Below are 21626 nucleotides of genomic sequence, written 5' to 3' on the forward strand. Positions count from 1 at the left end.
CAAAGAGGGGAAAAAAATAAAATAAAATAAAATAAAACAAATAAACACAAAATCACCAAATTTCCAGCCACTTAAATGTGAGGCATAAAGTACCAACTGGATTTTCATAATTCTATATAAAACCCATTATTTCTTAAATTCCCAATCAGGATGAGAAAGGATGTCTAAATATATAGCAACAGACCAGATATGGTCATGTTATAGTTGGTTTATGGTAACTGCAAATTACGCATGTTCACTTCAAGGATGATAAGCCAACTGAGGGAAGCCAGAATCCTGTAATGATTGGTTCTGATGATTATCTGTTGGAGCTCCAATTGTCAACTGTCCCTGTCCAGAAGTTGCACCCTTGCCGTTGTCATACAAATTTGAATTTGGTGGCCAAATCATGCTTCCACCAGGAGTGCTTTCCCAGTAGTGCTGAAGCTGTTGCTGCTGCCGCCAGGGTTGAGCTTGAGATGACAATTCGGCTGCAGTTAAAGATCTACACTGCTGCTGGAGCCAATCATCAGTGCTAGGCTGTGGCCCCAACTCTGTTGGCATGAACCAATTTGAATATTGTCCTCCATTGATGGCACTACCACCATGGTGCGTGCCCACTGCATCAGAACCTAGCTCTGTTGGCTTGAACCAATGCGAAAATGGTCCTCCATTTATGCTGTTGCCAAGGCTTGTGCCTGCTGCATTAGACCCCAACACTGTTGGCTTAAGCCAATCTGGAACTTGACCTCCTGGCGGTGTGCTGCCTTCATGGCTTGGGCCTGCCTTATCAGCTGTTGGCTGCATTTGATAATTTAAATCCAACCCCTGGATGGAGCTGAAGGGTTGAGCGCTACTCGACCCCAATAGTGTTGGCCTAATCCAATTTGGAACTTGACCTCCTGGCAGCATTCTACCTCCATGGCTTGAGACTGCCTTGTCAGCTGTTGGTTGGATTTGATGCATTCCCCCAAGATAATTTGAATCCAATCCCTCAAAGGAGCCGAATGGTTGAGTGCTACTTGACTCCAACAATGTTGGCTTAAGCCAATTTGGAACTTGACCTCCTGGCAGTATACTGCCACTATGGCTTGGGCCTGCCTGATCAGCCGTCCCTTGGATTTGCTGCACTCCATCAAGAGCATCTGAACCTAACCCCCGAAACAAACCGAAGGATTGAGTGCTACGTGACCCCAACTCTGTTGGCTTAAGCCAATTTGGAACTTGACCTCCTGGCAGTAAACTGTCTACATGCCCTTGCCCTTCCTGATCAGCTGTTGGTTGGATTTGATGCACTCCACCAAGATAATTTGAATCTAACCCCTCAAAGGAGCCAAAGGGTTGAGTGCTACTTGACCCCAACACTATCGGCCTAAGCCAATTTGGAACTTGACCTGATGGCAGCATACTGCCTTGAAAGCTTGGGCCTGCCTTGTCAGCTGCAGATTGGATTTGATGCACTGCACCAACAGAATTTGAATCTAACCCCTGAAAGGAGCCAAAGGGTTGAGAGCTACTTGACCCTTCTTCAATGTTCAGCTTCAACCAATCAACCTGTCCTCCCTGCTCTATACCCCATCGGTAGCTTGGGCCTTCCCTATCTTGGATAGCTTGAAGTTGATGTACTCCACCATGATTGAGTGAATCCACCTCAGGCATGAATCCAATTGTTTGACTACTGTTTGACCCTCCAGGCATAGCTAGCCACATGGAAGATGATGATGGACAACTATATCCTGCAGATACAGAATCTGGCACTTCAGACCCTGAAGAAACAACCTTACTTGTCTGGTCTGGACTCTTAATAGAATCTAGCATAAACTTTACAAAACTGAAACTGTTTAGGTTGCCGTCTCTGATCCATGCTGCAGGAATATCTAGCTCTTCATATCCAGATAAGGAGATGGGGTTTTTAAAAGCAGTAAGTGTATCAAAACCACCGGTTGTCGTCTGAACCATTTTTCCTTGTACCTTACCAAGATTTTCATTTGTCCTAATACCCAGAGTGATTGCTTCACTTGTGGGCCCAAATTTATTTATGGTGTCAACAACAGACGTCTTCTGCCCACCTAAATTGCCATTCCAAATATCCAATTCTCTACTAGCAGAATTCCCAAGGAGTTTCACTGATGGAGCAACAGTGATACTCTTTCGTGCCGATCCTGCACCAGTGAATGTATTCTTCGGAGCTTGAACCATTTTCCCGCGCATCTCATCAAGGGCTTTCATGGTGGTACTAGCCTGAGCAATTCCTCCTCTTAAGACATCATATATATCTATGGTGTCAACTATAGGTGCTTTTCCTCCATTCAAAGCACTATGATTGTCCATTTCCCTTTCTGAAGATCTTTGACAACCAGCAGAATTTCCCGGGAACTTCAAAGAGGGAGTACTGGAGATATTCTCAAGTGCAGATCCAACACCAGATATAAAAGTATTTGGAGCTTGAAGATGACAGTTGAAAGTTGCAGTCTGGAGTTTCGAAGTTTCCGCTATGGTGCTTCTTAACTTCCTCTGGGCAACCATTTGAGCTGTTGGCCCCAAATTACTAGCAAACTGCATCAAGCTCTTAGCAAATCCAATTTTGTTCTGCTTACCCTACACAGAGAATAACCAACAAGCAGAAGAAAGATAAATTCAAAGATTTAACATAAACCAAACAATTAGGAAGCAGCATAGCAGATACTCTCCTCTTATTCTTCATGTTTCTATTTAAGGTTGAAGGAAAGTTAGATAATAGTAGGTTGTACAAAATTTTTTAACAAACTTGAATCAAAGACGCAAATAGTAGCAAATACAAATACGCAGCCATGCTCATGTTCTCCTACCGGCTCAAATTTTTTTGAGCTGTTATAAACTTGTGTCACTGACAATTCATTCTCAGAGAGGAATGAAGTACAAGGAATATAGCTCTGACGGGGTTGTACTTCAAAATTTTCTAATCCTCTTTCACCTCTACAGCCTGTTCACAGGAAAGACAGAAGAAGTAATTGGACAATTGAAATCATACTATATACTTGCGCAAAATATTCAAGGTAGTTGACAAAATATATATTGTGAACAATCAACCATTACTAGTACTTCATTGAACAAGTGATAGTACCAGTTGTCTTGTTGCAGGAGTGAGAATTCAGAGGTCCAGATATGGCCTTGTTCCTCCTACGACCTCTCATGGAACATGCAGCTTCAAAATTCTCGGGATCATTTTTCAGAGTTCGGAAGAGCTTATTAGCTAGTTCTTTCATTGCATGAGCCTGGTAAAACACAATTCAGAATTTGAAAAGAGAAACAATGTGGAGTTTGAGAGCGTAAAATTTTGCCAACACAGATAAAAAGGAAATATTTTGTTCATCCACTAAAGCAAAATGATTTGACTTACCTGTCTGTAGTAAACAGTATCTGAAGCATTGAAATGCATTGCATTTTTGAACATCAAATATATGTCGTGCTGCATATCAATAATGAACAAACAATCGATCAATCTAGTAGTTCGAACCCAGCACACATGGGGAGGACAGGATTTGGTTAGTCTCAATTTTTTTTTTTTTTTTCAATAAGAAACTACGAGTATTTCTATTAATAAATAATGGAAAAAATATATCCTATTTTTCTTCTTCCTATAAAATCTACCAATTATGAAGTTTCATCAAACTAAGAAAGTAGATCACTTACAAATTTAGACTAACAAAACATAATCCAGAGCTTATTAAAAAATAAAATAAGGTAAATAAAAACATTACATTGGTGGATAAAAGGCACAAGTTCTAAATGTCAAAGAGAGGTTAAAAGGCCTCATAATGCAATGACTTCCAGGATTGAAGTAATCCATAGTCCGACCTACCTAAGGTTGACTGTAAATGATATGCGAGAAGAGAAACTGTGGAAGAAGTAATACAGATAGTGACTACTATCAATTATCCACATCAATTCCATGCAGATTTCTGGTCCACCTTGTATCATTTTCAATCCTTATTAACTAAGGCTTCAGTTTCTTATTATAGAAAAATAACAATAATAATAGGCACATCAATATCAAAATTTCGAAAGATGTAAGAGTTCCAAGGAAAAACAACTGGTTCCCTCCCTTTTCCCAAAGGCTGAAAACCGACAAAAAGAAAGAATAGCCCAGTTCCAGAAGTCATCATTTATAAGGGAAAAACTGTGTTTGAAGGTACAGATTGCATTCCTTAACCCAAGTGCCTAAGAAGCGGACATGAGAATTTACATCATTAAGACCAAAGATGAGAAGAGTATTTGTTTCCAAATTCCTAAAAAGGATAGCTTTTCTATTATGGGCCTGAGGAAAAAGGGGACAGAGTACAAGGAAAAGATCAAACCTCAAAATCTCCCAGTGTTTGATAGCTTCCTTCATTGAGTTTTTCAGTAATTTTGCTGAGGTCCATTGGGTGTTTAATGACCTTGTAATAGTCTTCAACCTTTCAAATTAAGATATATAGATAGTCAACATCAATCATATGGCAAACAATAAATAAGTAACTGGATACAACCTCTGTCCCATCTACTGGCTTTGCAAAGATTTTGTAGGAGTCTCTCCTGTAGTTAAAATAAAATGCAAAATTCAATTCCCTTATGCAGAAGAAATTAAAATTCTTCTGACTCATTCATAGATAAAGAGTGCTAAACACTTGTGCATTCTAGTCATAACCCAACTTAAGAAAGTACATACCTCTTCAGCCTATCAAGTAATAGATCAAGCATTTTTCTTTCCGGCATTGCAATTATAGATGACATGTCAACTGCTTGAATTCATAATAAGCAATGAGTTAATTATTATATGAAAGTCTATCAACATGTTTTGATTTACATAAAGATAAAACTGCAATTTACATTTTAAATAGGAAAACAAGCTCACCAGCATTTGTGTGATGATCTCCATCACCAGTCTGTGGTGCCAACGTGAAATCAAACACGAACGGTTAAAAGTTTGAGCAATGCCTCATTCAAGGAAAAAGAGTAGCACAAATGAAATGCTTCAAACACGTTTCCACTATAGGAAATATAATTTCGTTGTATGTGCCATTAAAATAGAGGGAAAAAATGATAGCTCACTGCTTTGGGAATCACCTTTAGGAGTGTAAGACTGAGAGTGTGTCAAGCCAGACACTACTCTTCCCGGAAAAAAATTAAAATGATACGTCTTTGCAAATTCAAATTAGATAATATGTTGCTCCTACACACATTCTCCTTTTAACCTAAATATGAGCAAAGACCTTTACCCAGATAATAAACAGCACAAGCATGCACATGTGGATATAAACAAAACAATAGAAGGCAAGCAGGCAGGTAGCAAACTAAAAGCAATCTTAATAGTCATTTATGCTTCCTAGGTGCATTTTTTTCATCAATACTTTCGTCTTTGGCGAAATCATGTATGAATAATACAACTGACCAGCATGTAACCATAGGAGTACCAAAAAGGACACTTGGCAGCGTAGACATTTCCCCACTTCCAGCTAGCCAATTGTAGGAATTAACTTTTGTATAGATGAAATCTAACCCTTTTCAGAAAATGAACAAGTGATGTGAATGTAGAGCAAATAAATGAAAAATACAGGGGTACCTTCCGAACTTGGATTTCAACATCGTTATCTACCAGATCATGGACAGGTCTGGTCTTCCTTTTTCTAGCCAGCTTGTGGTCAGAACTTTTTCTAGTACCCTGACCTTGTGCCATTCTTGAATTGATTGCTCTATTGCCCTCATTTCGGCTCTTTGCTTTCTGGGCCCTCCGTGCATCTAATTCAGATATACGTGCACTCCTTCGATATTCTCCAGTCGACATGAATGCTACTGTTATGCTACAATGATAATTGTAAGATCCAAATCTTCTAACCTTATTTAGGCAATAGAACACAGTAGCATTCTTTCTTCTTCTTCTTCTTCTTCTTCTTCTACTTTCTTTTCTTCCTGTTTCATAACCAAGTAATAAAAGTTAGGTTTTCTATCACTTCCCAAGACATTGCAAATATTATTGGAACTACCAAACCAGAAACATTTATCCTGTTTTAAAAAGAATAAAGATATCACTATCATTAATATCATGTAAAACCCTGATTTAAAGTGGAAAAAAATTACAGAAATACTTTTATTAGTAGTGTAATCATTCAAACAGTTTTTTAGGTAAATTTATAAATAAAGTACAGAAGTGATGATCTGTGTCTGATATGGGATTGTCACACATATGCACAAATTAGGCTATAGGTGTCCACTAAATTCCGATAAACTATGTGATTTATGCATCAGAAAGCTTATCATAAATGGTTAGCAGAAAACCATATTCTGCTGTAGCCCAAAGAAAACTCAATCCAAGAGAAAAGAGGCAACTTTCACACTCCGTGTCTTGGTGTTATATCTAATTACCAACAAGAGAAAGATCAACACTTATAATGAAGCCTGGAATCTCCAATGAAAGAATTGATGTAACCTGGGCAGTTGCTTCAGTCAGATCAGTCTGACGTCAAGAGACATTATCAAAGCTATGAAATTTATGAAGTTACGATAAGGATAGAGATACAAGCATGGATACTAGATTCAAGAAACGTATGATTACGATGTAGGCATTTCTTGGAAAAGTAGGAAATCTGCGTCAAAACAAATACTTGTGGCTCATTATAGTATAATCTCACAAGCATTTGTCTATGGGGCATTCAATGAATCAAATAGAAAAACCCATGTAATTACTTCCTTTCTAGTGAGGAAGGAGTTTCTTTCAAAACAATTCAACTATAACACATTAAAAAATTAACAAAACTATCATGTACGTTCAATTGATTTAACTAAGTAAATTTACCAAAAATAAATCTTAAAATCCCTCGTGCTTTGATCACGGTAGTGAGATCAATAGGTAATTACAAAAAAAAATATATATATATATATATACATATTAAAAAAATCCAATGGACTCTCATTATCCAATTATCCCACTTCTGTGCCATTCGACTCACCATATGACATTAAAGGAAAGCAACTAGAAATTTTCAGTGAGAGATACGATGACATGGCATGCATAGATCAAATGGGATGATGTGCACAAGCATATTAGGTAGATTTGAAAGTAATGATAGTATCAGAATATACAACCATAATCAATAGAGCGAAGAAGGGCACATTACCAAATACACATCCTTTCAGCAACCAAGCGGCGAAAGATTTTGCAGAGCTTCTCACTCAATTTCTCAGAACCACCATTGTCGTAGTGCTTATGAAGCCCCACTCCCAACAAGGAAATTAATAGAGCCTTTAATGAATTGAACCCATTTAAGGTAATCTTGGTGGATTTTCCAAGATATGAACGCATAATGACTAGAAAAAGGTTCTCGCTGCATGCTGAGAAAGAATTGACAATTGTATGATGGATGTGTAGATGCTTTCTGGCAATGATGCCACGTCGGCAGGGTAATAATCTTCAATTACGTCAACAAGGGTCCACAAAAATGCTCGTAGTTAATTTCAAATCCACTTTCAGGTAAAAAAATCTCGAGCCAAAGTTGTCAGATAATTTTTTCCAATATTTTGAAGCAACAAGGATCCATTGAAAGTAATAACATTTTCCACTTCCAAACAATCAAGCATTTTCCGATAATTTCTTCATCAAATTTTCACAAACTACAGTCTTGCAGTAAGATCAAAACTAATTTAGAACAATTAAATGACAACTAAATTATACGTCTTTGTACCAATTATGTCATATTTTTTGTCACATTTGACATAATAAAACACATATATGACATACACAGTATGTGCAACTGTGATGAATCTTATGTGTAAACTTGTTATTGGCAACATACAACTTCCAAACTAAACGCCAGATCACTGCAGTTTTAGTAACGTATATAGTGCAGTGATAACACTAGAAAGTGCATTCGATTTTGTATTTTGGTCACTGTCCCCAGTGTAACTTTGACCCAGCTAAAGCTTTTTTCACTTTTACTTGACATGACCAAAAATGTAAGCCGTCGTTACCAGTCGATTCAACTGTTAAAATCGATTGTGGTAATACAAGAGGGATGTGGTTCGAGCCCGGCTCCCACCCCTGTGGGAAGGAACTTGGCTAACATCATGGTCACAAATTTATTTTTTTAAAAAAAAGAAAGAAAACATCGACACAACCAAATGCCAAGACATACAATAAAAAAATACTTGAAACATAGAACGAAAAATGAATTACTAGCACTAACTCTCACTAAATTGGCTTCTGGAATTCTCAAAAACGCTATAGACCAATCAAAATTTCCTCATTTCAACAGAATTATTGGAAAATTATATCACTAGTCAAAATTTATTCAACAATTTATACACGTCGGGACAAGAAGCTAACCTTGAATGGAATTTGTTGCAAATATAGTAAGACGGGCCATCGCCAAAATCTGACAAGGACGCGTTTGTTTGATCCTTGAGAATTTGGATTCCAAAATCTTTGGAGTCTCAAATTCATGGGTGGCATTGATTTTGTAGACGCTTGTTGAATCTTGAAAATGCTTCTCTTCTGCAAATCATAACAAAGAATGATCATTACAAAATGAGTGAAAATGTTAGAATAAAAGAGAAATTTTTGAATTCGGGATTCACCTTCGCGGCCATTGTTGATTTCAGAGTGGCTTGGAGCTCTATGTACGTTTTTATTACTTCGTGTGAGATGAGAAAGAAATCGCGTTAGTTATTATCCATGAGGCTTTGTTCGAATGTATATTTGAATAAAAAAAAATTTAAACTAATTTTTTTTTTTAAGTCGTGCGAAGTACGTTTTATTTCCTAGCTTAATATATAATTTTCGAATCGATTTCAAGTGGTGCATTATATAATTGCCAAATATGAAACATTTTAATAATGTAACCATGCACGTTTTTACGCTCGTGCGCCGGGTAAAATATAAATAAAATATATATAGATAATTAAATATTAATCATATTTTATACATAAACTCAACGTAGATCATATACCTATGATATCTAGATTATTTTTTATCTTTGTTAAGTAAATAAAAGTATCAGGTCGGCCATGTTACTATTTTCGCCCCGGCATGGATCACCTTAGCCAAATGGTATGAGCAGAACACAAGGATAAATATGAGCCAACCAGAGACGAGTACCGGTCAGTGTAATATACCGACCAGAGTCATATACCGAGCCGATACCAATCCCCAAAAAGCGGGAACATGATCCCACATAATCACGGTAGTTGCACTTTTCTCAGAACCGTTGCGGGAGACGCGAGATCACACGTTTGCCCACAACGTAGCAGTTAAAGTCCTATGAGGGGCTGTTACTACCCGAAAAAGGGGGGATGAAGAATAAATGGAAACGTGGGACAGCGGCTATAAAAGAAGAAGAAATCGATGAAGAAGGACACAAAAAAACCTGAGAGGGGGAAAACGCTGCCAAATTACAACCATGCCATTTTCTTACAAACTTCGAATAAATTAGAAACCATTCTTCAATCCAAATTGAACTGTTTTCCCGTAAACACCTTGTACTAACTTAGGCATCGGAGGGTTTACGTCGGCAAAACCACCGGCGTCTCTTATCCGTTTTTGGTGAACGCAGGTCTAGTAAGAGAAGGGAGGGTGATTCCAACCCCAGTGATTCGAGTAACAGTTGATAACTTAAACGTTGGTGAAAGAATCTGGTCGGTCAAAGGGCGAGCAGATTTCAGCATTAACATTTTAGCGCCGTCTGTGGGGAGCTGGATAAAAAGCTACCACCGAATTAGTAGTTACCGGAGAAACAACGAACGGTTAGACATGGATGTGCCAAGGAAGGACGCTTTGAGGGAGGATAACGAAGCTCGGGAGACAATCACTCTTCGGGAAATTGCAAATGAAGCCCGGGAGAGGATGATGCAAGATCGATTGGAGAAACAAATGGAGACTCTCGCAACCATACTGTAAAAGCTGAGGGATGAGCGGAGAAGGGATTGTGAAACCCCCGTGGGGAGAGATGATGTTGGAGCAGAACCCAGCCTCTAGAGGCGTAGAGTCGAGGAAACCCTCCGTCGGCAGACCAACCTAACGGGGTGCATCCCCACGGAAGCACTGGTCGGGTTCCAGGAGAACGAGTAGATGAAGGGAGGGACCAACCTCTCCCCGAACGGGTACTGAAAGTCAATGGCCGAGGGGCCAGTGTTGACGAATGAGAGCTCAGACAACGGTTGCACAATGCCGAGCTGGAACGAGACTAGATAGCTGCACGTGATCCTGATCGTGCCGTAGAATTGGAGGGGGAGGTGCGCAGATTGGCGCAGGTGATGGAGGAGATACAGGGCAAGAGAAAGCCCCCGAGCTGAAGGATAATGTTGGATGAAGAATCTCCGTTATCAACCGAGATCATGGGTACAGTAATCCCAAGAGATTTCTGCTTCCCCGACCTCAAATACTCTGGTCGAAGTGACCCGCTGGTGCATATTGAGCGTTTCAACGACATGACGGGGGTGCAAGAGTTGACACCAGCTCAAAGGTGCAGGGTGTTCCCGTTGACACTCGAGGGGCGAGCCCGAGAATGGTACCGCAAGCTGCCCCGAGGAGTTATAAAAGGGTACGAGCAGATGTGCTAAGAGTTGGCCGAACAGTTCCGAGGAGCAGTAGCCCCAGAGGACGACATGATGGAACTGATGGGGATGAAACAGGAGGAGCATGAGTCCCTTCGGGATTTTGTAAAGCGATATCATCGGGCCGTGCTAGATTTGGGAGCTTTTAATCACCCACAGGCGTTGAGGGGATTAAAAGAAGGTGTAAGAATCGGCTGATTGTGGTATAACTTAAAAAGCCCCCCAGTGCAAAATTATTCACATGGAAGAGCTGAGGCGAAAAGAACGGAGAACCCCGAACAGGAGCAGATCGGGAAAGCGAGCTAGGGAATCCTCAGTTATAGGCGGAGTATCAGCTCGGTCCCGCCCTTACCCCATAGCTCAGAGACCACAACAGTTCCAACACAGCCGGGCCCAACCTCCGCGCACCCCGTTCCCGGAGCGGCAACGAGAATTCAGGCAGATGGCTACCCACCCTTATCACAACACTCCTAGAGTGTTACATGCAACTGGTTCCAGGGCTGGACGACCAGATCAGCTAGCGACTATACCAGCCCGAGATGACATTCATGATAGCCGAGTAGTTCAGCTGGTAGACCAGAGCTTAGCATATAGACAGTAAACTCCATTAAAGATCTCCATTGAGGAATTGTATGAGAGGATTGAGGGACGAGGCCTGTTGTACCCTCCAGTGCCTATAACAAAATTGGCTCACCAACGGGATAAGAGCAGATTCTGTAAATTTCATGACACTCACGGTCACACTATCAGCCAATGTCGTGACCTGAAGATTCAGGTGGAAGATTTAGTGAGGAACCGATACTTGGATGAGTATGTAGATAGAGTGTCCCCTGTCATTGAATCACAGTACACGTGAGATGAAGGAGTTGAGAGGGGTCTGGAACGTGGATAGCCGACCATCCGTGTAATAGCAGGAGGGCCAACATTGACCGGGGATTCGAACAGGGCACGGAAGAACTATGGGAGATACGCCATGACTGGTAAAGAGGTGCTTCTAAATTTGCCAGCAGCTAAGAGGGCAAAAGTGCGGCAAGTTCCCATTATGTGGACGGAGGATGACGAAGAGGGTATTTTGTATCCTCATGAGGATGCACTGGTGATTAAAGCATTGGTAGCTTGTACAGAATTGCGGCGAATACTGATGGACACGGGCAGCTCAGTCGATATTCTGTTTAAGTCGGCCCTAGATGATATGGGGATTTCAAACTTAAAGCTGGAGCGGAGAGCAGAAGCAGCCCGAGCAGAGTGATTAAGATCGGGCCAAGATTGGTCGGGACAGTAAAAGGCGAGCTGGTAAAGTGCCTACAGTCCCATGCATATATATTCGCCTGGTCTCACGAGGACATGTCAGGAATTGATCGCAGGGTAGCTTGCCACAAGTTGGCAATCAAGAAGGGGGTGAGGCCGGTAAGACAGAAAATGAGATGCTTTAACCAGAAAAGGTATGAGGCCATAAACACCGAGGTGGAGAAGCTGTTGAAAGCAGGATTTATAAGGGAAGCCAAGTATCCGGAATGGATTTCCAATGTAGTACTGGTAAAAAAGGCCAACGGGAAGTGGAGAATGTGTGTGGACTTCACGGACCTCAATAAGACATGCCCGAAGGACAGCTTCCCCCTACCCAAAATAGATCAGCTGGTGGACTCAACAGCAGGTCACAGTCTGCTCATTTTCATGGATGCCTTTTCTGGATACAACCAGATACCCATGGACGAGCAGGATGAGGAAACACCACCTTTATAACTAACATGAGTTTGTTTTGCTACAGGATAATGCCTTTCGGCTTAAAAAATGCAGGAGCCACCTATCAAAGATTGGTAAACAAGATCTTCAAACCGTTGATTGGACACACTATAGAGGTGTATGTGGATGATATGATTACAAAGTCCAAAGAGCCAAGGGATCATGTGAAGCATCTAGAAGAGACCTTTGAATTGCTGAGGAAGTACGAAATGAAGCTGAACCCAGACAAATGTGCATTCGGGGTCAGCTCAGGCAAGTTCTTGGGATTCCTGGTAAGCCACCAAGGGATCGAGGCCAACCCGAAAAAAATACGGGCGGTGACAGAAATGAGGTCCCCACAGACAGTTAAGGAGGTGCAAAGCCTTATAGGGAAATTGGCAGCATTGAACCGATTCATCTCGCGGGTCACAGATAAATGCCAACCTTTCTTCCAAACCATAAAGAAAGGGAGAAAGATAGAGTGGACATTAGAGTGCGAGGAAGCATTTGGGCAGCTGAAGAAATAACTGACCCGCGCCCCGTTACTATCAACTCCGAGAGAGGGTAACCAGCTGTTTCTATACTTGGCAATCTCTAAATGGGCTACCAGCTCGGTATTAGTCAGGGAAGAAGAATGAAAGCAACACCCGGTATACTACACAAGCAAGGCTCTGGTAGACGCAGAAACCAGATATCTATTGATGGAGAGGTGGGCACTGGCTCTGATAACGGCAGCACGAAAACTCCGACCATATTTTCAAGCCCACCAGATTGTTGTGATGACTGACCAGCCCCTTTGGCAAATACTTCAAAAATCAGATGCATCTGGTCGGTTAGTAAAATGGTCCGTGGAGTTAAGTGAATTTGACCTCTCCTATAGGCCCCGAGGAGCAATCAAAACCCAAGTTCTGGCAGAATTTATGGTTGACCAAGCTGAGCCAGGGGAAGAAATTCGGGAGGAGCAACTAATAGAGCAGGAGAAACCAAAGAGGGTGTGGCTGGTAATGGTTGACGGATCATGTAGTGAGCAAGGATCCGGAACAGGAGTTGTAATACGAAGTCCAAAAGAAACCGAAATAACGTATACAGTAGGGGTGGGCACCAACCCGCCCAACCCGTGAACCCGACCCAACCCGTATGAATTTTTGCGGGTTGGGTTGGGTTGATAAAATTTACGGGTCGGGTTGGGTTGTTAAATTTTCAACCCGCACTGTTTGCGGGTTGGGTCGGGTTGTAAATTTTTAACCCAGCCCGACCCGTCAACCCGTATATATGAATATATATTTAGCAACTTCTCTGAACCCTAAACTCAAATTTTCTTGTTTAAAGAACAGCTGCAGCTGCTCATCTGCTCGCGCATAGAACACAACAACATCACAACTCAACGTTTCTTGAAAAGCTGCTCAAATTGCTCAAACTACACATCGTCACATGCTTAGGTTCTTTCTTCTTTCTATTTTACTAATTTATTATTATTTTGAAACAAGTTGGTCATTTGATTTCATGATTTGGTGCTTTATAATATTTTTTTATTGATAAAAGTTGGTCAAATTTTGGTTGTTATGATGGTGTCAAGCTTAATCAACAATCGGATTAACATAAATAAAATAATTGTTATTATTACAATCTTAGGGAAAAAGCTTTTCGACAAACATCTCTTGGGCATTGTTCTGCAGAAATATATTCAGTATTACTATTAACTAGTCATGCTCTCAAATTCACATATGTATTCTATCTCCGATGGATTTTTTTTTCATAAAATTATTTTAATCATATTTATTTATTGTAGTATCCAAACATGGTTAAATGTATTAATAAAAGAGCTTTAAGCTTGCTGTGACCACTATTTGTTATTTTTTTGATTATTTGTTAATTATTAATAGGATAATAACAATATTCTTGGCCTGGAATTTTTTCCTTGTAGATGGAAGTAAATTCATCCAGTAATCCAGGAGTTAATATCTCTACACCTTCAACAACTCAAAGTACAACTGATAGTGCTATTAATACAAATGCAGGCAATGGAAAAGGTGGAAAAGCGTCAAAAGTATGGGAACATTACACAAAATTAGAGAATGATACAAAATGTAAGTGTAACTACTGTTCTAAAGTGTATGCGTATCATTCTAGATTTATTGGGACCCGTACTTTATGGAATCACTTGGCAGCATGCACAGCCTATGCTGATAGGAAAGTTGATTTAAAACAAAAAACCTTGGTGTTTGAGGATAACACAACTGGTGGTGGCAGTAATCTTGTGGCAATATCTTGTAGCAAAGAGGACATTAGAAAAGCATGCATTGAGATGATAATTATCGATGAATTGCCCTTTAGTTTTGTTGAAAAAGAAGGGTTTCGGAAATTTATGAGCAAAGCTTGTCCAAAACTTGATCGTTTTTCTAGGAGAACTGTTGCTAGAGATGTGTATCAGTTGTACTTAAATGAGAAGAATAATTTGAAAAAAGTGTTTGCTCGTAATAAGTATAGGGTTTGTATAACAACTGATTGTTGGACTTCAATACAAAATTTGAATTACATGGTTATTACAGCCCATTTTATTGATGATGAGTGGCAACTTCATAAAAGGATATTAAACTTTTGCCAGATCGATGATCATAAAGGAGATACAATTGGAAAATTGATTGAGTCTTGCTTGCTTGAATGGGGTATTGATAGAGTGTTTACAATTACTGTTGATAATGCAAGTTCGAATGATTTGGTCATTTCTTATTTAAAAAAGAAGCTAAATAATTGGGGTGGGCTTGTGTTGAATGGTGATTACCTTCATGTTAGATGTTGTGCACATATTATAAATTTGATTGTGACTGAGGGGTTGAAAGAGATGAATAATTCTGTTTCTAGCATTCGCAATGCTGTGAAATATGTAAGATCATCACCGGCTAGATTAGTAAGGTTTAGAAAATGTGTTGAGCATGAAAAACTTGATTCTAAACGTATTGTTGTGATGGATGTTCCTACTAGGTGGAATTCCACCTATTTGATGTTAGAGAGTGCTCTTGTATATCAAAAAGCTTTTGAACGATTGGAGGATGATGATGGATTTTATAGATCCTATTTTGAAGAGAAAGAGGGTGGAAAAAAAAGGATTGGGCCACCGGAACATATAGATTGGGTGAATGCAAGTGTGTTGAATAATTTTTTGGAGAATTTCTATGAAATTACAAAAAAATTTAGTGCTTCTTTGTCTGTTACATCACATTTGTATTTTCATGAGATGCATTCTATAGAGTCAAATTTAAAAGGATTGATAGTAAGTGATGATTCTTATTTCAGTGCAATGGCCAAGAAGATGAAAGAGAAGTATGACAAATATTGGGGTTCCCTCAACACTCTAAATAAGTTGTTAATTGTTGCTGTTGTGCTTGATCCGCGTTATAAATTGAGTTTTGTGAAATTTTGTTTTGAGGAGTTGTATGATGAAAATGTTGTGTGTGAGCTCATAAAAGTGATTAAGGGCTTATTATCTTCTTTGTATGATTTTTACACAAATAATAACTCTAGATGTGATAGTGGTAGCCAAAACCAATCTGTTAATGCTGTCATTTGTCCATCCGAGTTAGAGAAAAAAAGTGATATTATTGATTATAGACTAGCCAAGGTAGCAAAACTTTCAAAATGGAAAAAGAAGCAGCTGGAAGAGGATGGTGTAGAGTTGAAAAATGAAGTGGACAAATATTTATTAGATGATTGTGAAAATTGCTTTGATGATTCATTTGATTTGTTGAACTGGTGGAAGGTAAATGGTGGGAAGTATAAAGTTTTGTCTAATATAGCCAAAGACATTCTTTCAATCCCAATATCTACAGTTGCTTCTGAGTCTGCATTCAGTACAGGAGGACGCATTCTTGATCCATTTCGAGCTTCTTTGAGTCCTAAAATGGTAGAGAGCTTAATATGTGGGCAAAATTGGCTTTGTTCTTCTCGTATTGCCGTAGAAGAGGATACATCTTCGGTTGAAGATATGGCATTTTATGAATCAATTACATCAGGTAAATATTTATATTATGATTTTTATTTTTATTCTATTTATATTTTCCTTGTATTTATTTGTTATATCATATATGCCTAATATTTTTATTTTTATTGTTATATAGATTCAAGATTGGCATCAGATTTTGATGTCATTAATTTGGATTGATCTGGATTTTGATGTCATTGGACTGATCTTCATTACACTCCTATTGGTTGGTGTAGCAATGGTTTCGGGAAAACTCTCTTCCTATGTATGGAAGACTTATAATTTCACTCTTTGGACTTTAATGTTTTGTATTAAACAAGATTTTAAATTTATGTACTTTTTTTTCATTAGTTATGTACTAATAATTTGATTGCTAAATTTTGAAATATTGGATTTGTTGTAAGAATTTTAGTATTTGTGTTTCTTTTAATTTTTTTTAATTATTTTTTTATTTTTATTTAAACAATAAAAATGGGTTTTTTCAAAAGCCCAACCCAATCAACCCAACCCGACCCAACCCGCAGAGTTGCGGGTTGGGTCGGGTTGGGTTGAAAAATGTAATGGGTTGGGTTGGGTTGAATTTTTTCAACCCGTTCTATATGCGGGTTGGGTCGGGTTGGCTATCAACCCGACCCAACCCGACCCGTGCCCACCCCTAGTATACAGTGAAGTTTGAATTTCAGCTCACAAACAACCAAGCTGAATACGAAGCCTTTATCATCGGGCTCGGACTTGCACACGCTTTAAGAGCAGAGAGGGTAGAAATTCGAGCAGATTCCCAATTGGTATGTAATCAGCTCAATGATCAGTTCCAAGCAAGGGGAGAGAAGATTGGTCTTTATTTGAAGAAGGCGAAGCAGATGGTTGGGTTTTTCGAAAAGGTGGAGGTAAAGCAGATATCCCGGAATGAGAATTACCGAGCAGATATGTTGGCTAGGATGGCTGCAATTGCAGATCCGAAATTACCTAAGTCGGTTCCACTAGAGGTAAGGACCTCGCTAAGTATAGGGGAGGAGGTAGAGGTGATGAGAGTAAGCACTGGTGAATCCTGGATGGACCCGATTCGCGCATATGTGTGTGATGGAGTTTTACCAGAGGACAAAAGGCAAGCAAGAAAATTAAAATGCCAAGCAGCGAGGTACACGCTACTAGATGGAGTGCTGTACCGCCGAGAGTTCACCTTACCCCTTTTGAGATGCTTGGATGACGAGGAAGCAGATTATGTACTAAGGGAGATCCATGAAGGAATATGCGGCAATCACTCGGGAGCAAGAACTTTAGCCTTCAAGGCACTCCGGCAAGGATACTTCTGGCCGACCTTGCACCAGGATGCGAAAAGGATGGCAAAGAATTGTAAAACCTGCCAAAGTTTCTCTGAGATTCCTGCACAACCCCCAGAAAAGCTGACCACTATGACATCCCCGTGGCCTTTCACTTAATGGGGAATCGACTTGATTGGTCCGTTACCTAAGGGCCGAGGAGCGGCGACACATGCAATTGTGGCAATAGACTACTTCACCAAGTGGGTAGAAGTGGGAGTCCTCAGCCAAATCATGGAGAGAAAGACAACGGATTTTATTTGGAAGAATATCATCTGCAGATACGGGATCCCCTATGCTATCATTACAGACAATGGGAGGCAGTTTGACAACAGTAACTTCAGGGAATTTTGCCGAAATTTGGGGGTGGACCTGAAGTCCTGCACCCCCGCACACCCCCAGACAAACAGACAAGTGGAAGCAGCCAACAAAGTGATAAAGAAGCTCTTGAAAACTAAATTGGGGGAGAAGAAGGGAGCTTGGGTTGACGAACTACCAGGAGTATTATGGGCCTACCGAACAACTCACAAAACCGCCATAGGGGAAACCTCGTTCGCTTTACCTTTTGGTCATGAGGCGGTAGTCCCAGCAGAAATTAGAGTGGGGACACATCGAACGGAATATTTTACTGAGGAGCAAAACGACGAGCAGATCTGCTTAAGCCTGGACCTCTTTGAGGAGAAAAAGGAAGGGGCCTCGCAGAAAGTGGCCCAGTGTCAGCAAAGGGTCATGCGTTATTACAACAAGAACGTACGCGTGAGACAGTTCCGAGCAGGAGATTGGGTACTTAGGAAGGTGAACCAAAACACTAGGGATCCTAACCATGGCACTCTTGGCCCGAAATGGGAAGGCCCGTACAGGGTGATACGAACCACTGGACTAGGAGCTTATAAGTTAGCGTACCAAGATGGACGAGACGTGAAGAGGTCGTAAAACGCCGAGCACTTGAAGAAGTATTTCCAGTAAGCAAAGTGCTCTACTAAATCTTCATTTTGATAAGTTATTTTTGTTAACTGCATGATGGCTTGTTGCGCATGTATATATTCTGTATTTTTGTTATACATTCAAATTTCAAATAAAGATGAATTCAATATGAAATCCCCCCGCTAGCAAGCCTAATAAAAATTTCGCTAAGGCAAGTAAGTGTCTGTTTCTGCTCGGTCAATGAAAGACCAGCAGCTAATTGTATGAGAATTTTACTAAGGCAAGTAAGTGTCTGCTTCTGCTCGGTCAACGAAAGACCAGCAGCTAATTTTACGAGAATTTTACTAAGGCAAGTAAGTGCCTGTTTCTGCTCGGTCAACGAAAGACCAGCTGCTAATTTTACGAGAATTTTACTAAGGTAAGTAAGTGCCTGCTTCTGCTCGGTCAACGAAAGACCAGCAGCTAATTTTACGAGAATTTTACTAAGGCAAGTAAGTGCTTGTTTCTACTCGGTCAACGAAAGACCAGCAGCTAATTTTACGAGAATTTTACTAAGGCAAGTAAGTGTCTGTTTCTGCTCGGTCAATGAAAGACCAGCAGCTAATTTTACGAGAATTTTACTAAGATAAGTAAGTGCCTGCTTCTGCTCGGTCAACGAAAGACCAGCAGCTAATTTTACGAAAATTTTACTAAGGCAAATAAATGTCTGCTTCTGCTTGGTCGACGAAAGATCAGCAGCTAATTTTACGAGAATTCTATTAAGGCAAGTAAGTGGCTACGTCTGCTCGGTCAACAAAAGACCAGCAACCGATTTTACGAAAATTTTACCAAGGCAAGTAAATGCCTACTCCTGGTCAGTCCACTAAGGAACCAGCAGGCAAAATCAGATAAGTTGTCCAATTATTTTGCAAAAATAATCTATGAGCAAAAACCAGACAAGAAAGCCAATAAAGAGCGTCTAAAAATTTATAAATGTTTAAATATTTACAAAACGAATGAAAATCTAGAGTCTATACAAAAATAGACCTAAGGATTAGGAGGGTCAACGGCTTCAGCAGGTGAAGGATCAGCTATCTCTGAAGGTGGAAGATCAGCAATTCCGAGAGGAGGAGGCACAGACCCTTGTCCCACCTCAAAAGCACGTCCCCCAGCTTCCCCCTCCTGCACCCCATCTAAAAGAGCCTCCACCTGATCCTGCTCACCCTTCTCCTTATCTGCTTGGCCGATCTCTGCCATATACCGCTGCACTCCAGCCTCCAGCTTGTTCATGTCCAGCTCAGGATATTCTTCCTTAAGCACAGACATGATGCACTTATAGGAGAAAGCAACCCCAGAGTCATACTCGACATCCAGCCGATCGTCCACATCAGCGGATTTGCCTTTCTCCTCAGCCAGCTGTTCACTCAAGGATTTGATCTCTCCCTCAAGGGTGGTCCTCAGAGTATCTCTTTCACTTTGAGTAGCCTGAAGATCGGACTTCAGGTCACCCAACTCACCCTCAAGTTTGGAGGAAGTGGACTCAGCAACCGCAACTTTCTCCTCTAGCTCCATAATCTACCCGTTCAGCTCGACCAGCTTCTCCTTCGAGCGATCAACAGACTCAACCCTCTTCTTCAAGTCCTGGTTCTCAGCTTGGAGCTTCCTCTCCTGGCGCGTGATCCTATTCTTGTAACAAGATACTATGGTGGCCAACTTGAAGGAGACCCTTTGGACAGAACCAACTAATTCATTGAGATTCATGCTCTCAATGTCCTGGACCATCTTCGGTCCCACTAACTTCCCATAGTCCCTCTGATACGGGGTCAGGTAGTCACCCTGATCACGAGCCGGAAGAGGGGAGGATCGGTCCCCAGAGCGTGTGCTGACCTCAGAACTCTTGTCAGTAGTTTTCTCCCCGACACTCTTACAAGGTGGAGGAGGGGGCAGAGAAGGAACAGAAGCCTTAGAAGGGCCAACACTGACTTTCTTCGGAGGAGGAGGAGGGTTGCTGGAGCTGCTCGGAGCCCGACCACGCTTTCTGGTCATAGCACTGAGGATCTTGTTATCCATTCCGGCTGCTATGTTCACTAATCCCGAACCGATCAGGTTTGTTGGTGACAGGAGGTCTTGACAGGTAGATGCGTTCACCAGAGCAGTCTCCACATGAAGCAAAGGTCGGTCCTCAAGCCCCCCGATCAAACCCCACGACTCTGAAATAGCAAAAAAGCTTAAAGAACCCAATAAGTGGCAATTTGATTAAGAATTTAGGCAAAAAATGAACGACCTAGGGTGACAAAATGTGTTGGAAGGTAAATATCATCACCCAACGAATGAGCTGCAGGACACCAATTTCCCCCAGCAAAAAAGAATTTATTCTTTCAAGTTTTGCACAAAGAGGGGAAGCCGGTGATTGGTTTCCTCTTCGCAGAGCTCGACATGAAATAATACCAGCGTGCTTCCTTCGGGCTGCTCCTCAGCTAGTATAAATGCTTCACTTCAACAAGGGAGGGCTCCTCTGATCCACACATCTCCCACAGCACATACATAGCTGAGAGAACCCTCCACCCGTTGGGATGTAGTTGACCTAAGGCCAGGTGCATACCACCCAGTATCTTAGCAAAATAGCGTTGAAGGGGCAGCCGAGCTCCTAATTTGAAACTCTCTAGGTGCATCGTCACATACCCCCGCGGAGGCCGACTAGGAACATCACCTTTCGCAGGAACCACCAGGAGAACCTCCTCAGGAATGTTGTAAAGGTTCCTAAGCTTGAACAGATCAGTTTGGGTGGTGGCACAAGCTATGTAGTCAATAGGATAAGAATCCGCTTATACCCTATGACCAAGGTTCCTTCTCCGAGGGGGTCCGCTCGGTCCGGAACTGCTCCCCTCACCATCACCAACTCCTTCAGGGACCCCAACCCCACCGAAGCTATGGTTCTCACCAGAGCCCGACACAGGTCCATCTCTATTCCTTACAAGTTCTAGTTCGGGGGAGGGAGAAACAGCCAAGGGGCGTGGGTACTCAAGGGTATCCCTACCATGGGAGGGGCCTACACTACTAGAGGGACGTAAAAAATCAGTGGGTATTGACAAGTTAATGTCTGAATCCCCTACTTCTTCGTCACTCTCATCAGCAATTAACTTCCTCTTCCGATTTGACAT

The 21626-nt window shown here is 41.0% G+C and overlaps 2 protein-coding genes and 1 pseudogene across 4 annotated transcripts; 1 reads left to right on the forward strand and 2 right to left on the reverse strand.

Annotated features, from left to right (window-relative positions):
- Positions 1–41: 41 nt before the first annotated feature.
- LOC102623363 (uncharacterized) lies at positions 42–8729 on the reverse strand. 3 transcript variants are annotated; one of them, XM_052439498.1, is made up of 12 exons: positions 8569–8729; positions 8318–8485; positions 7113–7326; positions 5561–5907; positions 4853–4883; positions 4667–4739; positions 4488–4533; positions 4317–4415; positions 3359–3427; positions 3083–3233; positions 2808–2941; positions 42–2577 (listed from the first exon to the last, which is right to left on the reverse strand). In XM_052439498.1, the coding sequence occupies exons 4-12, from the start codon at positions 5780–5782 to the stop codon at positions 241–243; spliced, it is 3162 nt and encodes a 1053-aa protein (XP_052295458.1). In that variant the 5' UTR covers positions 5783–5907; positions 7113–7326; positions 8318–8485; positions 8569–8729; the 3' UTR covers positions 42–240. The 3 variants fall into 3 exon arrangements, with proteins under 3 accessions (XP_052295458.1, XP_052295459.1, XP_052295457.1); XM_052439499.1 differs by having other exon boundaries at positions 4667–4736; positions 7113–7403; XM_052439497.1 differs by having other exon boundaries at positions 7113–7403.
- Positions 8730–12965: 4236 nt separating this feature from the next.
- LOC112498853 (zinc finger BED domain-containing protein RICESLEEPER 2-like) lies at positions 12966–16590 on the forward strand. The gene is made up of 3 exons (XM_025100592.2): positions 12966–13265; positions 14189–16274; positions 16380–16590. Exons 1-3 carry the CDS (start codon positions 12966–12968, stop codon positions 16421–16423), a joined length of 2430 nt encoding a protein of 809 aa, XP_024956360.2. The 3' UTR covers positions 16424–16590.
- Positions 16591–19512: 2922 nt separating this feature from the next.
- On the reverse strand, positions 19513–21626 carry LOC107178006 (uncharacterized; annotated as a pseudogene).

This window comes from Citrus sinensis, chromosome 4 (genome assembly GCF_022201045.2).
Source record: "Citrus sinensis cultivar Valencia sweet orange chromosome 4, DVS_A1.0, whole genome shotgun sequence".
NCBI lineage: Eukaryota > Viridiplantae > Streptophyta > Magnoliopsida > Sapindales > Rutaceae > Citrus > Citrus sinensis.